This window comes from Trachemys scripta, chromosome 2 (genome assembly GCF_013100865.1).
Source record: "Trachemys scripta elegans isolate TJP31775 chromosome 2, CAS_Tse_1.0, whole genome shotgun sequence".
Taxonomy (NCBI): Eukaryota; Metazoa; Chordata; order Testudines; family Emydidae; genus Trachemys; species Trachemys scripta.
This window is the reverse complement of record NC_048299.1, coordinates 145,839,660-145,863,964: the sequence shown is the minus strand read 5'-3', so window position 1 is coordinate 145,863,964 and position 24,305 is coordinate 145,839,660. Positions and strand designations below refer to the sequence as shown.

General features: G+C 43.5%; 1 protein-coding gene across 1 annotated transcript in view; it reads right to left on the bottom strand.

The window, feature by feature from the left end:
* AAK1 (AP2 associated kinase 1) overlaps window positions 1-24,305 on the bottom strand; it is a gene marked incomplete at its 3' end in the record, with an annotated part of 138,264 nt that overhangs the window by 52,205 nt on the left and 61,754 nt on the right. Inside the window, 6 exon segments of the mRNA XM_034761770.1 lie at window positions 411-543; window positions 4,369-4,450; window positions 6,336-6,457; window positions 13,675-13,817; window positions 16,209-16,317; window positions 19,421-19,539. Of these exon segments, the coding sequence (XP_034617661.1) occupies window positions 411-543; window positions 4,369-4,450; window positions 6,336-6,457; window positions 13,675-13,817; window positions 16,209-16,317; window positions 19,421-19,539 (708 nt within the window).

Sequence of the window (24,305 nt, the reverse complement as noted above, 5' to 3'; positions counted from 1 at the left end):
TTCTCAGTTCACAGAAGATGATGAAATCTTATCACTAGTCTAGGTCACTGTGGCTCTTTTCAGCTTCTTATGCAAATAGACTTATTACTGGAGAAACATTTTTGCATAAACAGGCTTATTGTGCAACTTTCTGAAGCAATCTTAAACCAAAGGGTTGTCTATTTCCCTAGTTTTCCACATAGAGTTTCTATTTGGATGGACTGTGATAACCTACTATCATAACCATCTTTGGCACAGCCATCTTCTAAATGACTGTAAACTCATTTGCTTCATCCTTGCATGTGAACAGGCCTTTTTGAAAGAGAGTACACACTCTAGGTCCATAGCTCTAATAGTTGGAAATTATAAAAACAATAGAGCTTTATTTGTAACATGGAACCAAACTCTGCTATTGAAACAAATATACTCACGTATGAGACAGTGCATGTCCTGGGAGTAGCGAGAGTTGTCCGGAATGGTGAAGTTTCCATCACAAATTGCCACCTGACTCTCCCCAAATGGTAAAGTAAAGTAACACAATTTGTACAGTAAACAACCAAGGGCCTAAAGAGAGGAAAAAACAGTAGGAAATATTTAAACAGTAACCACTGCCACCATAGATTAAAGAGGAAGGATAGTCCAATGGTCAGAGCACTAGCCTGGGACTCAGGAGAACAGGGTTCAATTCCTTGCTCTGCCACAGGTTTCCTGCATGCCCTTGATCAAGTCACTTAGCCTCTCTGTCTCAGAGTTCCCCCTCTGTAGCATGGGGATAATAGCACTTCCCTACCTGACATGCAAGGATAAACACATTAAAACAACATGAGGTGATCAGATACTATGAAAATGGATGGCAAATAAGTACCTAAGATAGACCACACACATTATTAGCCACAACACCCCCTCAGTCCACATATCAATATCTATATGGAGGGGACTAAGATACGGCTACTTGGTCCCAACTTCAAATTAATCTAAATATACTTCATGTGTTGGGCCAGGTAGGAGGCCAAAAAGTTGTAGGTGCTTCAATCATACAAACTCTTCACCCACATTTGCCATTGTCCCCCATGGTGAGGAGGGTTGTGCTGAGTAGAAAGAACAGTTTCACAGTACAGAGGTTCTCTTCTGGCTGAGGATTTTGTCTACAATGATTTCTCTGACCCAGAGCAATTTCTGTTGTCATAAATCAGCCTCATTAGATCAAGGTCTAGTCACAGCTGCAAGCTACTTTTAAAATGCTCCACAGTCCTGAAGAGAGGTAGGTCTTATCTACCCTAGAAAGCTTTAAGCACACCAGGATAAACAAACCAGGAAAACCCTCTTAGGGCTCGTCTACACGCACATTTAGTTGGCAGCAACCTGGGGTGTGAATCTACACCACATTAGCCTGCCGCCCTCTAACTGTTCATGTGGACTCTGCTGACAGTTCGTTGATCTGCTTCAATCTAGTCCTCTTTGAAAATTAACTAAATCAAAGCATATTAAACTTCAAATGCGCATCAGCTGGGTCCATCTGGACAGTTAGTCTGTGACAGGCTAGCCAGGGATAGATTCATGCACAAGCTTGCCACAAACGGATGGTTTGTGCAGACAAGCCCGTAGTGCAGATGCAGTTATACGAATACAAGAGTTCCTTGAAGTTATACCAATATGAACTCTTTGATACTGGTATAATTGAGTCCATACTGGGAGTTGTACTGCTAGAATTGTACTGCTAAAATGTGACAGCCCTAACCAAAATAGTTCCACCTGAACTAAATCTGTGAGTAGACAAAGCCAAAGTAAATTTGTATTAGTTGAAAACAGAGAGTAGTAAGAGAAATACAAGGGAAAGGAGGTTAAACAAAGCAGGATGGTCTCAGGGAATTGCCAGACTACAATCAGACAAATGGTCCATTCAGTCCTGATCCCATTTTTGACAGAAGCCAGAACTAGCTGCTTCAGAAGATGCTAAAGTCACACAAAAGGGGTAATTTTGTAACAACAAAATCTGCACAGGGGAAGAAACTTTTCCCAACCCCAGATGTTGTACAATTGGCTTTTGCGTATAAAGAATATGAAGGAAGGTATTGTAATGAAATAGTGTTCTTCTTTAACATTAATTCTGGATTTTTTAAATGTAATTTGTGAAATAGCTACAGGGAATGCATGGAGTTTATGACGCACAATTAATTATTAATTATTATTATTACAGTAACACTTACAGGCTCCATTGTGCTAGGTTCTGTACAAACATGACCACATCCACACTAGAAGCCCTTCATAAGTTTGGGAATACCAGTACAGTATACTCCCAACTATCCAAATAGTGGGGGGACATGGATTGTCTTTGGGTAATTGGGAGTTCAGGCACTCGAGAGGGCAGGAGCCATTCAGCAGCAGGGTTGCCTCTTCTGTGGCCGGGGACTTGTTCTCCTTGCAGTCTTGGCCAGTGGTCTCTGCTCTGCCCAGTTTATTTGCTCCTGTGACAGAGGGGCTGCAGAAGGCGGGCTGCCACAAGGATGGCCTCCCCCAAAGCTGCAGGCTCATTGTCCTCCTTACAGTCCTGGCCTGGGGTCTGTTCTGAACCTCCGCATTATTCAAATCCCTTCCTCGTCCACCCCACCACCCATGTATTTCATGCATCTCCTGCTCAGAGCCAAGGAAGGGTTCAGAAAACGTGGAGGTTTGACAATATGGTTTGTTAAAAAGGAGTATACCGTACACTACACTGGCAAAGCACTCCTAGGATGGACACAACTATATCAGTAATGCCATGCTTCGTAGGGCATAACCATTCCTCCCCGAGCCATACAAGTTATACCAGGAAAAGCCCAGTTTGGTTAGTAAAACTATACCTACACTAGAGGCTTCTGGCAACCGAGTTTTTGTCAGGGATCACACCCCTGACAGAGCTATTCTGGTAGAGGTCTGAGGCATAGACCTGCCCCAAGAGCCAGACTCTGCCCCAGAAAGGATACGCTCTGAGGAGACAGGAAAGACAAAGGATGGTCAGGAAACAGACACTGTGAAGGTCAATGACTGGGTCCGGGTCAAACAGCAGGTCAGTAGCGGAGTCAGGAATAGAACCCAGAGAGTAATTCTGCCCAGGAGGGTGCTAGGGTGGCATTAAGTTTTGTGCCCTCCTGCTTTTGAGCTACTGAAGGGGGCCATCATAGGCTGCCTCTGGCTAGCAAAGCCACCCGAGACCCCCGCAGGGCTGCCCCTTACGCTGGAGGCATGGGGGCTGCCTTGCACAGAGCCTGCATTGGAAAAGTTTTCCCCGGATTGGCTCCCTTTTATGCTGCCACAGCCGTGCAATTTCCAGTCAACTCCCAGTCCAGTGCCCTATCCACTAGGTCACACTGCCTCCCAAGCCAGAGGCTCCTCACAACAAACAGGCCCCAACCCTATAGGGGCTCCCACTGAACATAGCAAAATGAAAAGCTCAATAGAACTAGGTGTGCACGGAGGGTTTTGCGGGATGGAGCTCGTAGCAAGGAAAATGGCCTCTTGCACAGCAGAATGTACTGTGCTCGCTTTTCTTCCTCTCGTATACATTGAGCTGTATACGTAGAGCAGTTGTTGAGGCTACAGTTCAACTCTTGTACACCAGTTACTGTCTGACAGTTACCTAACTCAGAACTTTACAAAGCAGTTAGCTACACCCAAGCGTAACCTTTAAACTAAGCCAGTCCATTCCTTCTACTCATTAACTTCTGCAGAACCACCATTATGCGGACACACCAGAGACAGGAGTTTCTTCTCTTTTTTCACTCTGATGTGAAGATAAGCCGCCTGTATTTTATTCGGTTCTATGGGTACACATTGCTCAACAGTCACATTTCACCTTCAATAGGACAGCAAGTCAAACAGGTTTAGAAGTTAGAAACAGAGTGCTAAAAACATCAATGAGGAAAAATCTGGTTTTCCTACAAACCGAAAACTATGGCCAGGTTTGGGAATCCAGGGCCGAGTTGTCGTCTCAGGTAGGAACCCATGTCAGACTTTTTTTTTTTTTAAAATACAGTATAGCTTTGATTTTGATTTTATGTGGTCAAGACCCAAAACCAGGTGCAGCTTTGCATCTGTTCCAGTCTGGGGATTTATCTGAACCCAAACCAAAAAAATGCTAGGTTGCACACTCCTGGGAAGTGTTATCGGATTTGCACTTACATGTGCAAACTGCAACCAATGAATTTCACACAGCTCTGAATTAAAGCATCATAAGAGGGAGTAGAACAGAGATTCAATCATGTTTCATGAACTGGCCACCATCATTTGAAATAACTCAACACAAAGATCAAATGGAGGCTCTCGCTATACAGAACTAACTAAAGTAATCCAAGTTTTTTTATTCAAGGCTGCAAGTCAGTTATGTGAATTTTGAGTGGGTTTCATACATACCCATATATCTGCTTTTGTAGTAATAAGTTTGCCACTATACAGGTTGACCATTTCTGGTGCTCTATAGGATAATGTGGTGTACCTACAAGAGAAAGCTTTGTTAGTTAATGGAAGTCACAGGGTAGTGAGTTGGGGAGGGAAATTCATTCATTTTAATTACACAGGATTCCCTTCCACATGCCCCAACAATTCAAATTTCACTTTTCTATAACAGAAATGCGCTAGGTGCTGAAGTTCTAAACCAGCAAAAGGATCTAGTGCATTTTATAGGTTGAAGTATGATAGAATGAAGCTGGTTATTAAAAAAAAGTTAACTCCCACAAACTTTCTAGGGAAACGAGGGATATTGCAAGATCCTTTTAACAGCCAAGAGTTTGCTCACAGGAAGTCCAATCCTCTTACAAGTCAGAGCTAGTAACATACAAAAATTCAGAATGTTAACTTGCTATTCCACATAGGTCGGTAGCTGCATGTCCCTTGCACTGTCCTCATTCCCGGGGCTTTGGACAAAATCCAGTCATTATAATTTAAAGTGTGGCTTCTAATAAATAGGCTACCATGCTGGGAGTTCTGCTCAGAGGTATTGTGAACAGGAGGAAAATTACTTTATAAAAAACAAATGGTAATTGAAAACTGCACAGTTGTAACTAAAGTACTGGCAAGAGTCAGAGACAGTCTAAAAGATCTCTAATAATGAGGGTGGATACCTTGATTTAAGGATGCTGTGGTCGTGTGTGCTATTTACCTTGATTATGGAAGGGTGTGGCACAGGGCCGGCTTCTTTTGCCAGCTTAGCAATAAGTGTGCAAAACAGGCTTGGACTGCATTGCAAGACTAGGAGCACTATAAAATCGAAGTCAAACAGCTGTACATGTGAGATGCAGGAAGGACTCACTTTTCATAGGGTTTAGTTATTTTCATGCAATTCCTAGCATGTGATTTTATAGTCAGGGAGTGTTAGAGTAATCAGAGTTTTCAATAGAGATTTTAAGCTATATGAGACCCCAGGTCTCCTATTCTCTGTCCCTTCCTTTCCCCCACATATCTTCCCCCCGACCATCACCTCCCTGACTCAGGACCTGCTACAGTATCACCCAACTTTTCTCCCCTTTTAACAGCTTCCTCAGGACCCCACTTTGCAGCCACCACCTGTCAAACCTCAGATGAACACTTTCAGAGCCCCATGCTGCATTTTTTAAGGCAACCATAAGAGTCACTGCTGAATAATGTATGGTGGGTCAGGGATTATTTTGTCCTATTCATTGCCTCGCAGTGCAGGCAACCCCAGGAGCGAGGAACTGAGACATACTGACCCCCATAATGTAGACCACTGAGCTGGTCAGTATCTGTCAGTTCAAGGGTTCTATTAGTCTTAAAGCAATTTCCTGGCTTTCTGGAGTAATTTGTTTCTTCACCCACAAAGCATCCAAACTACCACGCTTAGACCTATGCACAGGTTAGCATTATCACCACCACCACAGCAGGGCTAGGATCAGGGCCCTATGTGGCTAGGTGCTGCATAAATTCAGAACAAAAAGACAGGCCCTATCCCAAATATCTGAAGCATAAACTGTAAGCTAAGAGACACCAGATGGATACAAATAAACCATCGGGAAAAACGACGAGACAATATTGGTTACCATGTTAGACAGCGGCCTCAGCATACCAGCAGCCTAACGGTTGTCATGTTTTTTTGGTAGGTATCATGACAAAGGAGAGTTTTAAGGAGAGCTCAGAGGGAGAGACTCATGAGGTAGCTTTGTGGTGGTTTAGAAGCGTGAGGGGCAGCATGGGAGAAAGCACAAAGGAATTTGTTTGAAATTTTAGCAGGTGGGCGACGGAGGCTGGCATCATGGACCAGTTGGAAGGGGCAGTCAACATCTTGGTTGCAAACGAAAGATGACAGAGAATGGGAGAATTAACAGCTATGGGGAAAGAAAAAGAGAAAGAGAGAGAGAGGCACTTACTTCTTGATCTCCTCTTCTACTGCATTCACTCCTTCCATTTGAGGGTTCTGGAATTTGTTGGTGGCACTTCCGAAATCACACAGGACATAATGGCCACGATCATGTAGCAGGATATTTTCAACCTAGAAGCATTGTACACAAAACACATCCATTTCTTTGCATTAAATAAGAGGTCTCCTCATTTTCTATAGCCACAGCAACAGGAATATTTTTAAGATTCTACAGCACATGTACTAGGTAAGTTTGAAATAGAAACATTCTTATAATAAAGAGGGGAAGAATAGCAATATAAACCAGCAAGACCCATGCACACCTCGGGGGGGGAGGGGAGAAAAATCACATGGAAGACCATGTTCTAGCAGCAACCCTTTCCCTACATGCCCCTTTTCATTCCTCTCAACCCCACAAACAGATTGTATTGTCTCCATTAAGATTGTCAATTCTTCAGGACAGTGACTGTGTCTTAGTTGTCTAAAGTGTCTAAATATATTTTAATTGCTATGACCTACATTTTCAATAGTGAATTTTAATTTGGTGTGCTCAGCAAGAGATGCTTAAGACGGGCCTGATTTTCAGAAGATGCTGAACACCTGCTGTCCATGGGGAAAGAAAAATAAAATCAGGACCCTTTAAAGTTGCCTCAAGTTGTGCACCCACAAATAACTATTCATTTTAAAAAAATCCTTGCTTATACAAGTATCAGAGGAGTAGCCGAGTTAGTCTGCATCCACAAAAACAATGAGGAATCTGGTAGCACCTTAAATTTGATTTGTCGGTTAGTCTTTAAGGTGCCACTGGACTCCTCGTTGTTTTTGTTTATACAATTTCTGCATAGAAAATGTAGGGTACCAAGTATGCAATGGTTATAGCTAAAGAAATAAGATCTGAGAACACAACATATATACACCTTAGATCTACTATCAGAGTGCATCAGCCAATGACCAACACGGACTCCAGCCCTCTCGAGCAATGTCTTCCCCACAAAATAGCTTGCAGAACTAGGCCCATTAGATTAAGCCAAGTTCCTCAGTTTCTTTCTCGACCACCGGCTACATTGATCACAGGATTGTCACTGAATTTTATCCAGCTTGATTTTCATGCGGGCTGTCAAAAGGCTTAGCACTTACAAGTGTTATTTGATAGGCCAAAGCCATACAACTGGATACGGAAACATCTATGATGGGCACAGGGTTAGTCTCTGGCTACTCCCAATATTTAAACATTGCCAAAACACTAGGATTATCCAGGTATTGTTTCAAACCAGTAGAACCATTGCCTTCCCTCACACTTAGGCCTTTCAACACAGATGGAAGCAGAGAAAGAGAGAGAAGGAAGGATAGGCCAGGGTTTGGACACTAACCTAGGTTCAGGAAACGTCTGTTCAATTCTCCACTCCGCCAGACTCTGCGAGACACCTTGGGAAAGTCACTTGGGTTCTCTATACCTCAGTACCCCATCTGTACCAATGGGGAGAGTAGCACTGCAGCACCTCACAGGGCTGTTGTGAGGATAAATATATTAAAGCCCTGAGAGGCGCTCAGATACCTTGGGACTGGAGGACATATGGCTACATAAGATATATTGCTTTAGACGTCCAATGCCATTGTACAAATATTAGCTAATAAAACTGTTTTAAAAAGCGACTTCCCTTTAAAGATGATCCAAAAAGTGGAGCATTTTAAGCAACAGAAGAAAATAAAGCCTACAACAATTGCGGCTAGGAAAGAAAAAATTGCTGGCTTGCTTAATCCATCCCCGTAACACCCCTCCCCCTCCACTGACATTCATCTGCTTTGAATAATGCACTGTACACAGCTGTTCTACCTAACAGAGCTACAGCAACAGAGATATTCCTTATTCCAGGCAAATACCCTGTAAACATTTCCTTGAAAGCCCCTCCACTTTAGCTTGCTGAGAATTCCTACACTGTTGTGCACGGAAGCATCTAGCAAGGTTTATTATGGTGGCATTGGGCTCTTAACATGCAGGTTTCTTCCAACACCCTTTCAATAAAATTCCAAAGAAAATAAAGCGATTCTGATGAGAAATGAATGACCGTTGCTGACTGGTGGGCAGACATAATGGATGGTCTGTTTCAAACCCAGGCAGGAGGCGCTTTTGTTCCCAGATCAACTCTCTCAACAACCAGGACCAGACTATTACAGATGCTGAGCACTGAACTCTAGATGAAGTCATTGGGAACTCAACGGTTCTACAGTCGGACACTTACAGTCCAAAAATCGAGACGGATACGGGAAAGCTGTGGGTTGCTTTGGCTTCATTAGCCAAAGGACGTAGCCTGTACCTTTGGATTCAGAGGCAGCTATGGCTCCCTGCTAACACAGCGAGAGAAAAGGTAATGGGGGGAGCGGGGAGGAAGTGGGATAGATCAGTATTTTCTTTAATTGACAAGTAATAGGCACCTATCACCCACATCTCTAAAGAAAGCCATAGCTTCAGACCTTGCATGTTGCACTTAATATGGCCTAAAATTTTCAAATCTAACTAAGTGATTTGGGGTGCTTTAATTTTTGGGTACTTGACTGAGACACCTTCAAAGGGGCTGATTTTCAGAGCATGGGTGCTCAATGCTTTCTCAACAACAGGGCTCTTTAAGGTGTCTCAAGCCAGGCATCCAAATATTAGCCCCCCCCCCCGCCCTCAAATTCAATATTTACAGTTTAACTGTAGTATTTTATTGAAAGAAAAAAAACTGCACACCATCATAGCCTGGGGAAGCATTAGGATTTTGGCATACTATCACCACGGCCAAGATCATGCTTAATTATTATAGTAAAGTTTCAACAAATATACATCACTAGGCTGAACACAGAAGCCATGAAAAAAAAAAAAAATCCTAAGACAGATGTTTATAGGTGGTGAGCTGGGGAAGCGGGGAGAATAAATCAGATGCACTGTTGTCCAACAGAGACTCAGGACTGCCTAGTCACACTGCATCGGAAGTATGACATTCAGAGGATTAGTGTTTTTTTAAAAAAAAAAAAAAAAAAAAGCAGAAATCCATAACATTAGTATGCCAGCAAACAGATTCTGACTATTCCATAGCTCAGTAAGGCCAAAAGAGCCTGTGTTTAGATCATCATCATCTGTATTGATCAGAGCGGTGTTTTACAATCACCTGCTGCATCTCTGCTACAACAGAAACAAGCAGTGCCTCTGTCAATCCAGCCTCCTTTGCAAGTCTGGAGTTTGGAACGGGTTTGGACTAAACAGAAGTATGGTTTGAAAGAGCAGGCGGCTTCTCATTAAAGGGAGCTTGGAGCTGACCTGTGCTTTAGAAAATGAGAGTCACATTGAGCTAAAGAAGAAAGGGAGGCTGAATATTGACAAGCTATACAAACAATTGCCTGTGCAGGAACTATGTAAAGCAGGTGTTCTCAACCTCTCTCTTTCTAGGCCCCCCTCACTAACATACTATAAAAACCTCCACGGCTCACCTGTGCCCCAATAACAGCTTTTCTGAGTATAAAATCTAGGGTCCGTGTTAATGGGTAGCAACCATGGCAATTGCCTGTGACCCCATGCCACAGGGGCCCCCACAAAGCTACATTGCTCAGGCTTCGGCTTCAGCCCTGGATGGTGGGGCTCAGGGCCCTAGGCTTCAGCCCCATGCAGTGGGGCTTCAGCTTTCTACCTTGGGCCCCAGCAAGTCTAATGCTCACCCTGCTTATCATCCCCCCTTAAATCTGCTCACAGCCCTCCCTTCTCCCCCCCCCACCCCCCCCCGGTGAGGCTCCAGACCCCTCATTGAGAACCACACTAACATTAGTGATGTTATCGTGGAAATACTTGCTAGGATTCTCCTACCACCCACCTCTATGGGTCCCTAAGGCTGAAGTTTTCTGGAAAGACTTGCTCTCTTTTAGGCACTAAGACTACATTTTTCTCTAACAGGGTTCACTGTAAAACCAGGGGGGTCTGCAGCAGAGAGATACTAAGGAAACAGAAAGCATTAGAGAACACCCAGTCCAGTCTGCAAGTGAGCCGGATGTGAATGAATGCCTCAGGACCATGCTGGAGATACTCTTACTCAAATGGAAACTTGAAACAGATTTTGAAATGCCCTGTGGTAATAAGTATGCACCTATATCAATACACACACAATGCCAGTTATTGTATTATATGTAAATATACACAGTACGGCTGTAAACGTGTGCATCACAAATACAAAGAGATGGCTTTGTGCCACACAGCAGCCTGCCATCCCATTGGGAATGAATAGCATTGACAAAGGACACAAGGGCTCCAATCCCAAATACAGTGTTACCCTAACCTGAGGGGGCCAGGGTTACCAACACCCTTGGGGGAGGGAGGGGAGAGATGGGGGTGGGGTGGGGCGTGTGTCTTCTCTTACACTTCGGCAAGACTGGTATAATTTGAAGTGCCAATGAAGTCTCATTGTATTGAGCTAGAATTGTGTTCACAATATGGAGTCTTTAAGAGTAAATAAATACATACATAGTACCTCGCTCGTCATCTTTAGATCTCAAAGCACTTTATGAAGGAGGTCAGTATCTTTATCCGGGGTGCTGGAACAATTTGTATAGTGGGGTGTTGAGAGCCATTGAACCAAACTGTAAACCCTGTATATGATGGAAACTACTTCAAGCCAGGGGGTGCGTCAGCACCCTTAGTTCTAGCACCTATGTCATTATCTCCATTTTACAGATAGTGAACTTTTAAAGTTTTATATTTGGCCACATTCAGACCTCTTACCATGCTGCAATCAATGAGACTACCTTGAGAAGGATAGTGCTAAATCAGTAGCATCGGAATCTGGTGCACAGCATCAAATGTGAATAAAATATGAGCATCATCGTGCAGTATCATGAACTACCAAAAACAAATTAAATACCTTGGAGAGGCACCCTAAAGCCTTGCATAACACAATGGTTGACATTAACCAAAACTTCATGAGATGAATAAATATAAAGATCAGAAGGAACAATTTGATTGTATTTGTGGATTGCTCCTGCTTTAAGTTTACTCCTCTTCCTCCTTTCTTAAATGAGGCTTCCTCCCCCACCACCACCCAGCCCTCTCCTTTTTCATTATATTATATTATATTATATATTTCCCATCCCCCAAGTGCTTTTACTGAATATTGTATTATCTGCACTGCGGTAACACCCAGGGACTCCAATCATGGACCAGGGTCCAACTGTGTTAGGTGCTGCACAAAACAGAACATAACAGATGGTCCCTGTGCCAAAGAGCTCAGAATCTAAGGGCTTGTCTTCACTACCCGCCTGGATTGGCGGGTAGAAATCGATCTCTCGGGGATCAAATCATCGTGTCTTGTCGGGACGTGACAATCGATCCCCAAATCGACACGGGTACTCCACCAGCCCAGGTAGGAGTAAGCTTCTAGGGGCTATAGTAAAACTAATATTAAACTTTGTGTTCATGTCCCAAGGCAGAGGATGGCAAATTTTTTCCCCAACCCGTGGGCGTAATTTTATCATTAAAGAGGGGCAAGGTTTCTGATGTAGAGACCTCACTGATGAGCTAGTGATATTAAACCAGCCCATAGCAGTCAGTCAGTTTCGTGTGTGTGTGTGTGTGTGTGTGTGTGTGTGTGTGTGTGTGTGTGCGCGCGAGAGAGAGAGAGAAAATAAAACAAAGTATACAGAAAGGATTAACTCATTAATCCATCACAGATCTCAGCATTTATTCCTATGCTACATACTGATAAAGAGTTTGTTTGTAAACCATTAAATGACGCTAAAGCCAAAACACAACAGGAGGTGTGAGATTAGTAACTATCCAACAGATTCCCCTCTGTAAACCTCTTTTTATGTGTATTGCCTATCCAAGCTATTGGAAGATTCCCACTGGGGGGAGGGATAGCTCAGTGGTTTGAGCATCGCTCTGCTAAACCCAGGGTCGTGAGTTCAATCCTTGAGGGGGCCATTCGACATTTAGTTGGGGATTGGTCCTGCTTTGACCAGGGGGTTGGACTAGACCTCCTGAGGTCCCTTTCAACCCTGATATTCTAGGACTTCAGTGAACTTTAAATCAGGCCCTAAATTTGTCCAAAACCAGAATCAGCTCACCCCAACTGAAAGCCATCTACAACCACATTCATTAGATTCGTTTCATACATTCCAACTGACCACACCATAGGTCACAAATATGTTAAGTGCCCTGAAGCATAACCACACAACTTAGCTGACTTAGTCTTACTACCTGGTTCCTTTTGGTGCACGTGTTTTGTTTAGCTTCTCTACAAAAGTGGCCTGCCGCATAGAACAAACATCCCTTTAAGGCTCAGAAAACGAAGCCTGATCCGTGAAGTATATTTTCAAACCTACACATGGATTCTGCTTCTTGGCTGAATACATCATTTCGGGCATTTTCGGAGTTGGTTGAAAGGAACAGGGAATTCATGTTTTGTTTCATGGTCTCAAAGATGGCGACTTCAAAAGCGTTCAGTGTTGACCTGACTCTGCTCCCACTAAAGTCAATGGGGGTTTGACCATAGACTTCAACAATCTTAGCCTAGCAAAACAAAGGGTGAGGGGATAGGATTGGTCTCTATAAATATATTCAAGGGGGTGGTGGAGGCAGAGAAGAACAACTATTTAAGCTACAGGACAACACTGGCACAAGAACAAATGCATTTAAGCTGGCCATGAGTAAAGGCAGGCTGGAAATGAGAAGGATTTAAACAATCAGAGGAGTGAGGTTCGGGAACAGCCTTTCAATAGGAGCAAACAAACTTTTTTTTAAATTGCAGCGTGATAAGTTTATCAGCAGGATTATACAACAGGTTGCCTGGGACAGCAGAATACTGGCCTCCGTGATGAGTCCCTTCCAGACCTGTGTTCTTAATAGGCAGCAGAGCCAGGTGAATGTTTCCAGAAAACTCACCTTTAGATGCTGCAAAACAGCACAGGGTAAACGAGAGTCAGAGTTGCATGCTTAGGCAAGATCCGTTATACAGAAAAACCCATGGGCTGAACTCTCCACTCAAAAGGTGGCTGGAATTCATGGTGAACAATTTCTCTCATCAACTTTGGCAGGCTTTTTGTGACACAGTTGTTCACAAATGGCTGCATAATTTGAGCAGACCTATAGATGGTTGAACATATGGCAAACAATGTGACTTTTCTGTTAATAGGCAAAAAATTTATTCATGAGTACATTTTCTCATCAATATAAACGTTATGGCAATACACCGAGTCCCTGATCAGGAGTGAGACCCATTGTGCTAGACATTGTCTAGAAGGTAGATACAGTCCTTGCCCAGAAGAGTTGACAATCGAATATGTTATTCAGACAGCTCCACCCTGTACCATTGGTATCTGAGAGTTACCTTCAGATCCCTGTGGATTATAGGCGTTTTACACTGGTGCAACCTGGCTACAGCTTCACAGGTATCGCAAAAAATCTGCAAGACCTCATTCTCTGTGAATCCCGTCTGCAAGCGTTGGTTCATCAGGTTCACCACCTGGCCTCCTGAAAGGAGGAAAAGGCAAAATAAATTAAAGATGCACCTACTGCTAAAGCACAGACCAGTCAAAAAGGAGCCACCTTCTCGAAAGGGGTCCAACATGCCAGGTTTTCAACTGCCTGGTATTGTGACATGTGTGGCCTTAGGGTCTGAGCATAATCCTGGGAACTAGAAACTCATGAGTTCGAACTCCACCTTGGATCAAATCTCCTCCTGCAGCCTTCAGCATCTTACTTAAGCAACCAACTTAACCTCCTGGTCCATCGGTAAAATGAAGTGTCTGATGTACCAAACTTTCAGGAGGTGCCACATGGACAATTTATGTTTGGAAAGCGATTTGAGAGTAGTTACTGATTTTAATCTAAGATTTAAAGTTACCATTAAGCGCCTCCAGCCCCAAATCTATACTAGGAAAAATAACTGCAACATTCAAACATGTTTTTGATGAAGCTATGTTCTTTTCTTGTCTCTGTAGTCATAAAACCCCCACAAGATTAGAGAAATACCTTTTAGTCGTACATAGTTTGGGCTAAACCAGCGGCTCCCAACCTTTCCAGATGACTGTACCCCTTTCAGGAGTCTGATTTTGCTTCAAACCTCCAAGTTTCACCTCACTTAAAAACTACTTGCTTACAAAACCAGACAAAAATACAAATGTCACAGCACATGATTACTGAAAAATGGCTGACTGTCTCACTTTTACCATATAAATTATAAAATAAATCAATTGGAATATAAAGATTATACTTGCATTTCAATGTATAGTATATAGAGCAGTATAAACAAGTCCTTGTTTATACAAAAATTTTAGTTTGAACTGACTTTGCTACAGCTTTTTATGTAGCTGGTTATAAAACTAGGCAAATATTTAGATGAGTTGATCTACCCCCTTGGAAGACCTCTGCGTACCCCCAAGGGTACACATATCCCTGGTTGAGAACCTCTGGGCTAAATATAGTTAACCAACCTTTTTTTGCAAGAAAAAAAAACAAACACAAAGAAAAGACCCCCTCTCCCCCCTCACACACATACACACACACCCCATATGGTTTGGCTAGAAATGCGTCTCAACCATCAATTTTTTTTGTAGTGTAGATGGGGGACCTTGAGAAAGCGACAGAGTGAGAGCGACAGACCAAAATTTTCAAGAGTGACCAGTGATTTTTGGTGCCTCAATTTGTGTACCTGTCCTCTGAAAGTCTGGGTACTTCCAGGTGTTATGAGTTGAGCAAAAAAATCACTACTTTTGAAAACCTTGGCCATAAAAAACTTGTAGCAAAGGAGAAGTGTCTTTTAAGTCATAAATATCAGAAGGTGTCAAAACCTGTCTAACATGAATATACTGTACAACAGTGGCATTAAGCTCAGTTTTAAACTGTTCATGCTCTTATATCAGAATGTGATCTCTGCATATGGAGGCAGAATGATTGATATCATCAGCTCTCTTTGCCAAGGAGGAAAGCAGTGATAAGAGGAAATCTAATATTTTTATAGAATTGTGTCTAAAATGTTTAGAAGCATTTGTCACCTAGGCATTTTCAATACAATTGTTTTCATGACACTAGGGGGCATCTGGATGTGGGTCTTCTCCGTCCTTATCATCATTGTGGGAAGCAAAGCCTCAGCCTTCCCTCCAAGCCCCATGCAACAGATGTCTCTACACAGCTAACAGATGTGCAATAGCATCCATCTCTCTCTTGAACAGCACACTGGCAGATTCCTTTTCAGATTTGTGGTAATCAAGTCTTCATAGGAGTCTCACTACTTGACAATGCTCATGTACCTCTTCCTGACCTAAGGGGTTATTCCGGAGGCTTGTAATCAATATTGTTTATACAAAAAGTTACTTTATTCACCCCTCCCCTCCTGTCTGGCACTTAATTTTAAACAATGTCCAGCCCACTGGAGGCTTTGATCTATCTGTGGTTAGAATCATTTGAAGTTGGAATTAGAAACAGACTCATACACTGTATTAAAATGTAACTTGCAGGAAGACACACCCACACACCCACCCCCACACCCACCCCCCATTAAGCAAAGGAGAATTTCACTGTTTAGTCTGGTGGCCTCAGAAGACTGAGGTTATTTCACGTGGAAGCAGCAGACGGAAATAAAATACAGAGAACCATTAGGCCTAGCAACTTAAGCAATGGACATCTTAGCCAATAGAAGGTGGTGCTAGCAGTTCTATATTCTTATTCTCGTGTATAATGGAGACCTATTCATTTTATTGTGGGGCAGGATTCTCGACTGGCTTGGTTACCAATTATTCACTGATGACAAGGTAGGGTTGGGCCTAGGAGTAGTTTTCCTAAAGAAAATTATTATACAAGTGCCTTGAGAGTTCCTCAGAGGAATACCTGTCCCAATGAGCAACACATTGAACGAACACTTACCTCGGCAAAAGTCCATTAGAATCAAGACTTCCCACACATCACCACTGCTCACTGAGTTTATACTAGAATCAATGTATCCAACAATGTTCTTGTGTCCAGATAGATCCCTCTGTAAGAAAAGACACGTTAAAGCACAAAAACAGCCAGGTATACAGCAGTTGCATTTTAATAAATTGATCTGTACAGTACAGACTTCCCAGTGTTGACCTGTCTAGTCCCTGTGTTAAGGAACAGATCACACAGAAGTTAGTCAACTTTTAATTCTGCCTTCGTTGGTTTCCTGTCCAGTGAAACTTAGGGCAAGAAGTCTTGAATAACAAGTCACCCAGCCCCCTGAACAATCTATTGTGCCTCTGGTCAAGAGGTGTGCCCATGAGAATAGCCTGATCCAGATTTAGGTTCTCTCACTGATTGGGTGCTCCATGGTGAGTAACCTAGAGCAAGCACTTATATCTGCACAAGAGAGACTGAGCCAGCAATTGCCATGTATTGAATGAGCTGCATTTCCTCTCTACCCTCCCCAGATTAAACTGCATGTTAAACTAACAAGTTTGACCTTTTAAAAATGCAGCTCTCTTCTGTAGAGTGATAGTAAAATGGCTTTTTGGGATCCTACATTTAGCTATTTTTGCATCTTACAGGAGATGCTTCTTTCAAACACCCAGGTTTGCAAACATGCTGGGATGCAACAGTCAAGGTGGGTTCTTTCCTTCTTGCACAACCTCATCAGTAATAGAGATTCTTCATGTCAAATTCTGCCTTCACTTACAATCAGAAGATTAGGGTTGGAAGAGACCTCAGGAGGTCATCTAGTCCAACCCCCTGCTCAAAGCAGGACCAACACCAACTAAATCATCCCAGCCAGGGCTTTGTCAAGCCAGGCCTTAAAAACCTTTAAGGTTGGAGATTCCACCACCTCCCTACGTAACCCATTCCAGTGCTTCACCACCCTCCTAGTGAAATAGTGTTTCCTAATATCCAACCTAGGCCTCCGCCACTGCAACTTGAGACCATTGATCCTTGTTCTGTCATCTGCCACCGCTGAGAACAGCCGAGCTCCATCCTTTTTGGAACCCCCCTTCAGGTAATTGAAGGCTGCTATCAAATCCCCCCTCACTCTTCTGCAGACTAAATAACCCCAGTTCCCTCAGCTGCTCCTCATAAGTCATGTGCCCCAGCCCCCTAATCATTTTTCATTGCCCTCCACTAGACTCTCTCCAATTTGTCCACATCCCTTCTGTAGTGGGGGGGGGGGGACCAAAACTGGACGCAGTAGTCCAGGTGTGGCCTCACCAGTGCTGAATAGAGGGGTATAATCACTTCCCTCGATCTGCTGGCAATGCTCCTACTAATACAGTCCAATATGCCGTTGGCCTTCTTAGCAACTTGCATCTATGCAACCTTATTACCCTCAACTATAGCTATTATCTTCCAAGGGTTAACACAGGTGTAAGGGAGGGCACAAATTGGAGACAATGGGGTTGGAGGGTGGCTCTGCAATTGGAACTTGGTTAATGAGTCCATTGATGATGTGCAAGCTAGAAGAGAATCCAGTTCGCTCTCCCAATGCTGTGTCAGTTCTGTAGGTCTGACATGAAGTAAGAGTTTCACACGAACAGATAAAACAATGCAGAGAAGGAGCAGGCCTGCTGAGTAAGGTATTACTCTTTTTACAGTTGCTTTTCAGGTTTTACCACACTAACATGAGATCATGCAGATAGTTTTGTTCCATAGTCAATAGAAGGAAGTGGACAAATAAAATGCAAGCAAGCCAACTTTTCGAGTATAAACTGAAAAAAAAAAAATCTAATACAAGATCAAATCTTGCTGTGCCCCCACATCATCATCTAGGGTTAAGATGATGTCTCCATGAAAACTGTGCCACATCGTGTGGTGTGGTAACTCCTGATATTCATGTTCATAGTCACAGCCGTAAAGTAACACACAAGTTACTAGAGAGGATGCACACTTGCTACTGTTGCAAGTAAGGGATTCCATCATACATGTCCTTTTTCCAAGGCTACACCTAATATGAATTCACAATGGGATAAGGCTCTAAGTTTTAGGGCAACTCAAGGAGGAAAAAAAAAAAAAAAAAAAGCCTTAAATCGCCATTTCAAAAAAACTTCAGTGCCCAAGCTGCTAAGTTCAAATCAGGGTTAAGAGGCCCAGCTGGAGGCAGCCCTGCCCTGCACACAGAAACACCCTCTGAACTTGTGTTTGTATAATGCAAAAAAATTACTAACAATTCTATTTAAATTATGTCTGCAACTAGCCTACAATACTACCACCAATTACTTTTAATATTCTGGACTACTGTTCAAGGCTATTACAGACAGACAGTTACTTTTATAATAGCTACTCATCATACACATTTTTACTAGACATCCATATCAACATTTGTACCAACTCCAACCTGAAGGTTAGCGGCTGCTCTCAGATTAATCTCTGCTTGGATGTTTTCCATTCAAATGCTGACCAAGTTCAAGTGTGCTAAGCTCAGTATTGCTAGCCTCCAGTGTTCAAAAAAATTAGTCAAGTTCCCTCTAAGCTGCACAGCCACGCAGCAGGCTATCAAGGGTGGGGAGAGGTGCCTCTACCCCAGCTGTTGCAGGAAGGGAGGGCTGGGGGGAGTCCTCTCTCCCCACTGCAGCCCCAGGGCAGCCTATACCCCAAACCCCTCAGCCCATACCCCCAGCCAGAGCCCTCACCCCAACCCTCTGTCCCAGTCTTGAGGCCCTTCCTGCACCTTGAACCCCTCGGCTCCATCCCTGCCACACATCACCTCCATATTGGTGCACGTAACAAAATGCATTCCACACATGGATGTAACACATAAGAGGGAGCATTGGTCAATCCTCCCCCCCCCCCAAAAAAAAAAAAAATCCATGAGATTTTATAAAAAACATTTTAGTTCTTTGCTTTCTGGATTTTGAAACTTCAGGATTCATATGTTCTACAACAGCCATAAGGGCTAGAAACTTACTTTGAAAAAATGATGAAAGCTGAGATTCTCACGTAGTCACGTGACTCCAGGAGCTAGCTCTCTTTCATTATATATTTATTTTAAAAAGGAAAAAAGGGAAAAAAAACCCACAAATATTGCAAGACTTGTGATAAAACTAGGAGAGTCGACAACACTGACAGATCACAGCCCCAGATGACATGCCTTTCCATGAACACTTCAGGACCCCTAATGCAGCATGACTTACCATGATCTGAATCTCTCTTTTGCAGACTTGCAAATCATGCTCATTGTTGACGTACATTCGTTTCAGGGCACATTTCATCCCATTGTTAGTCCTCACCAGAAACACGATAGCAAATCCACCTGTAAGAAACAGCTCATTCAGTAATGGAGAAACGCCTTGATCCGTGCTTCCAAGCCTTGTCACTTGGCTTCTGGCTGTTTTCACAGCCTCCTTGGTAAGGAGGATATTCAGCAGCAGTCCTTAGTGACAGTATCTTTGATCAGCCCAGCACTGCAGCTTGTATCTCTACTTACATGGTTATTTCAGGGAAATAAAGCATCGGAAGGGGCACATTTTCAATTAAAGAAATCAAAGTCAAGAATATACCAATAGCAACAAGCAATTATGCAAGTTACTTAGCATGCCACATGGTCTTTTATTGCACCATTAGTTTTCATTAGAGAGAGGAAATATGGAATATAGAACAGCAGCACTGCCTTCTACAGAAGCAAGAACCACAAAACATCCACGGCCTTCACTAAATGCCTCAAGCGGAGCACATTTACAGCTTTTGAAGCACTTTTGCAAATCGCATTAGAAGCCCAATTCCTGCCACATGGAACACAAAGCAATCTCCTGTGCATTGTTTGACGGTATTGCTTTAAAAAAGCATCACACAATTCATTTTGTGGTCATGACTATTAGCGAAGTCACGACCCCTACAACCTACACCGCTGGCTTATGAGGAAAGTCTTTCATCTTTATTACCAATGCTCAGAAATAAAAAAAGGCCAGTACTGCGTACTTGGAACACTCGACAAGAATAGGACGACTAGAGCATTCTGTCATCAGAATTTTGAGCCTGGCTTTTAGAGATCAAAACAAATTTGGACGCAGTGATTCCAATCGCCTTCAGCACATTGTTGAAATGATACATAATGATAAAAAAGGAAGACAGCAGCATACTCAAAATGACAGCCTAACAGCAGTGTGTGGACATTTCTTTAATCATAGCAGACATTTCCTTAAAGTATCTGAGCTAGCAATAATGTATTATTGGACTTTAACTCAGTATCTCCTTCAGCACACCCCAAGAGAGATCAGGCTCCAATGTGCTAGGAGCTGTACTTAGTACAGACGAGACCATCCATGCCCCAAGAGCTACGATCTAAACAGAGAAAGTGTGGAAGAAAAAGGGGAAGAACAGTATTGTGGTTAGAACATTAGCCTGCGGTTCAGACTTCCCCAAGATCACACAAGGGGTCTCATTGTGCCTCAGTTCCCATCTGTCAAATGCGGATAATACTAACTTTCCCACCAATGGGGTGTTGTGAGGTGTAGGGTGACTGGGCCCACACAGGATATCTAGATTATAATCATACCTAGATATTTATTATTAACCCCATTTTACAGAATGGGGAAACCAAGACACAAAGGGTAGGTCTGTACAGCAAAGAAAAACCTGCAGCTGGCCCGTGCCAGTCGACTCAGACTTGTGGGACTGTTTCATTGCTGTGGGGACTTCCAGGACTCTCCCATGGCACAGGGTCCTAGAGCCCAGACATCTATACAGCAATGAAAGAGCCTTGCAGACTGAGCCCTGCGAGCCCGAGTCAGCAGGTCTGGGCCAGCCGTGGGTGTCTAGTTGCTGTGTAGACATACTCAGGGAATAGGGAGCAACGCATCCAGGTGCTACTTACATGCCTGAAGTTAAGCATGTGCTTAAATGCTTGGTTGGGTCACAGCCTAAGACAGTGACTTGTGAAAAGTCTATGGCAGAACCAAGAGCTGAACCCAGACCCGCCCCCTCCCAGTGCCTCGATCATGAAACCCCAATGTATGGATAATGAATTCCTTATAATATAAGGAATTAGTACATGTTCAAAGCTTTCATTTGTGTGGGTTCTGGGGGGTAGCAGGTTTGAGGGTGGGAGGAGAAGACAAGCCTTTTGATAACATGTCCACTTATGTGGTGTAATTGTAAGTACAGAACTTGTATTAACATTTAAAAAAAGAAGAAGAAGAAAAAAAAAAAGATTCATTCTTGGGTACAGAACCACCTGTGTAGTAAATACCCCAATCCATTAGCTAATATATTCCACCACATTACGGTGACTTTAAACATTTGAGTGGGTAACCAAATCAAGAACAAAATTAAAATTTCCATCTAATCTAATGGGGGTTGGGGGAGCAACACAATTCTCATTACATCACCACTTTTGTGTTTGTACAGAGCCTAGTATGAGGACCTTGTTCATGACAAGGGCTTCTAGGAGCTCTCGTAATATAAATAAACCAACCACCACCGCTGCTACATGCCCCTTTCAAAGGGGCTATCAGAAACTTTTGCTTTCTGCATTCTGGAAGGACTCAACTCTCTCTTCACTTGGATCTTGCACAGTGCATGGTTCAACCCAAGGGCTGGAGCACAGAGACTGCTTTCATCAGTCCTGTGAAACACAGGACCATCAATGAAGAGATCAGTGCTCGTGCCTTGGAGACTTCAGGTTTCTTCTGGGCAGGGAAACCTCTGGTCATTGCTCCTCAAGAAGGGACCAGCAGGAGTGTACTTTTCAGTAACAGGTTCTGTAAATAGCAGCTTGGGCTGACCATCCTGGTTCTCAAAGGGTATTTTCACCAACATGTGCAGCTTTTTTGACAAGCTAGTGATCTGAGCATGTTTAAGGGCCCACCTCCCTGTGGGCATGCTGATCTAATCCTCTACAGATGCTAGATGGATGGCCTCTCATGAATGGAGACAGTGTTGGTGTGACATCCTGTGCCAAGATGCTACAGAGGGAGCAGCCAGGAGCGTACGTGGCTAAGGAAAGAGCAAAGTTCAGTTTGTGAACTGGAATAAGGTTCTACAGCAGCAGCAAAAACCTGGAATCTAGTCATTGAAATTCATCGCTAGGACACCCAAGACAGCTTGCCCTCTTTTAATACACTCTAGAATAGCACCAAGGCTACATTGCTTTTTGTTCTGATGCCATGGACATTTTAAGTACCAAGCCCATCAAGTCACTTACCTTGGACTTATCTCCCTCCTCCTCCCCAGACCTTACCATAATAAGGATGGATATTTTACTTCCGCATCAAAGACACAGTTATAGTTACCAGCCCCATGTGAATGGCATTTTAAGGCCAAAAAGGCAACCAACCAAATACACTCTCAAAAGTGACAAAATCTGAACCCGTTCAGACTCCAGGATCATGAATTTATTTGCAGGGAGTAGAGGGGGAAAGAGCAGGTGGAATGAGCCCACTGCAGTTTTGTAACAAGCAGTAAAATGGATTCCGCCAATTTACATATTTAGCAGCAAGCGTCTCTCCTTACAGGGCTTTCAAAAGGTTTAAAGATACAAAGGGAGACAGAACACTTAACTCAGGCAGGCTCTTTGTGAAATATTCATCTTTGCCTGGGATCACTTACAAACCTGATCTGTGAAGTTAAATGCAGATATAGTACCTGGGGAAGGCAATGAAAAATTAAGTGACTTTCACAGAGCAGAAGTTCTCTAATAGGGGCTGACACCAGACACCTCAGAGTTAGGCCTAGGATATTTATGTATAGGTAGTAATCACATATTTGGGACCCAACTGTGCGTACGCGGGTTTCTTCATGTTACGTTGCAAAAAGATATAGCCACCTGCTAAGTAAAATTTAGCATTAAAATCACTTGCGTTTGACAGGCTAACAATAACTAGTGATTGCGGGTTGTTTCCAAAATTGGATGTACATGCAGTCTAAGGCCTGGTCTACACTGACTTTAATTCCGATTTAGCAGCGTAAAATCGAATTAACCCTGCACCCATCCACACAAAGCCATTTATTTCAAAATAAAGGGCTCTTAAAAACCGATTTCTGTAATCCACCCCGACGAGTGGAGTAGCGCCAAAATCGATTTTGTCGTTTCGAATTAGGGTTAGTGTGGCCGCAATTTGATGGTATTGGCCTCCGGGAGCTATCCCACAGTGCTCCATTGTGACCGCTCTGGACAGCAATCTGAACTCTGATGCACTGGCCAGGTAGACAGGAAAAGCCCCGTGAACGTTTGAATTTCATTTCCTGTTTGCCCAGTATGGAGAGCACAGGTGATCACAGATAGCTCATCAGCACAGGTAACCATGCAGGCCAATAACCGAAAAAGAGCACCAGCATGTACCGTACGGGAGGTACTGGATCTGATCGCTATATGGGGAGAGGATTCAGTGCTAGCAGAACTTGGTTCGAAAAGACGAAATGCCAAAACTTTTGAAAAAATCTCCAAGGGCATGATGGAGAGAGGCCACAATAGGGACTCAGATCAGTGCCGCGTGAAAGTCAAGGAGCTCAGACAAGCCTATCAAAAAACAAAGGAGGCAAACGGTCGCTCCGGGTCAGAGCCGCGGACATGCCGCTTCTACGCCGAGCTGCATGCAGTTCTGGGGGGGGCCGCCACCACTACCCCACCTCTGACCGTGGATTCCGAGGCGGGGATAATCTCATCAGCTACACCTGAGGATTCTGCGGACGGGGAAGAGGAGGAGGAGGAGGACGAGCTTGCAGAGAGCACCCAGCACTCCGTTCTCCCCAACAGCCAGGATCTTTTTCTCAGCCTGACTGAAGTACCCTCCCAACCCAGTATCCAAGACCACGACCCCATGGAAGGGACCTCCGGTGAGTTTACCTTTTAAAATATAAAACTTGTTTTAAAAGCAAGGGTTTTTAATGATGACTTTGCTCTGAGGACTTGGGATGCATTCGCAGCCAATACAGCTACTGGAAAAGTCTTAACGTGTCTGGGGGTGGAGCGGAAATCCTCCAGGGACATCTCCATGAAGCTCTCCTGGAGGTACTCCAAAAGCCTTGCCACAAGGTTTCTGGGCAGTGCAGCCTTATTCCGTCCTCCATGGTAGGACACTT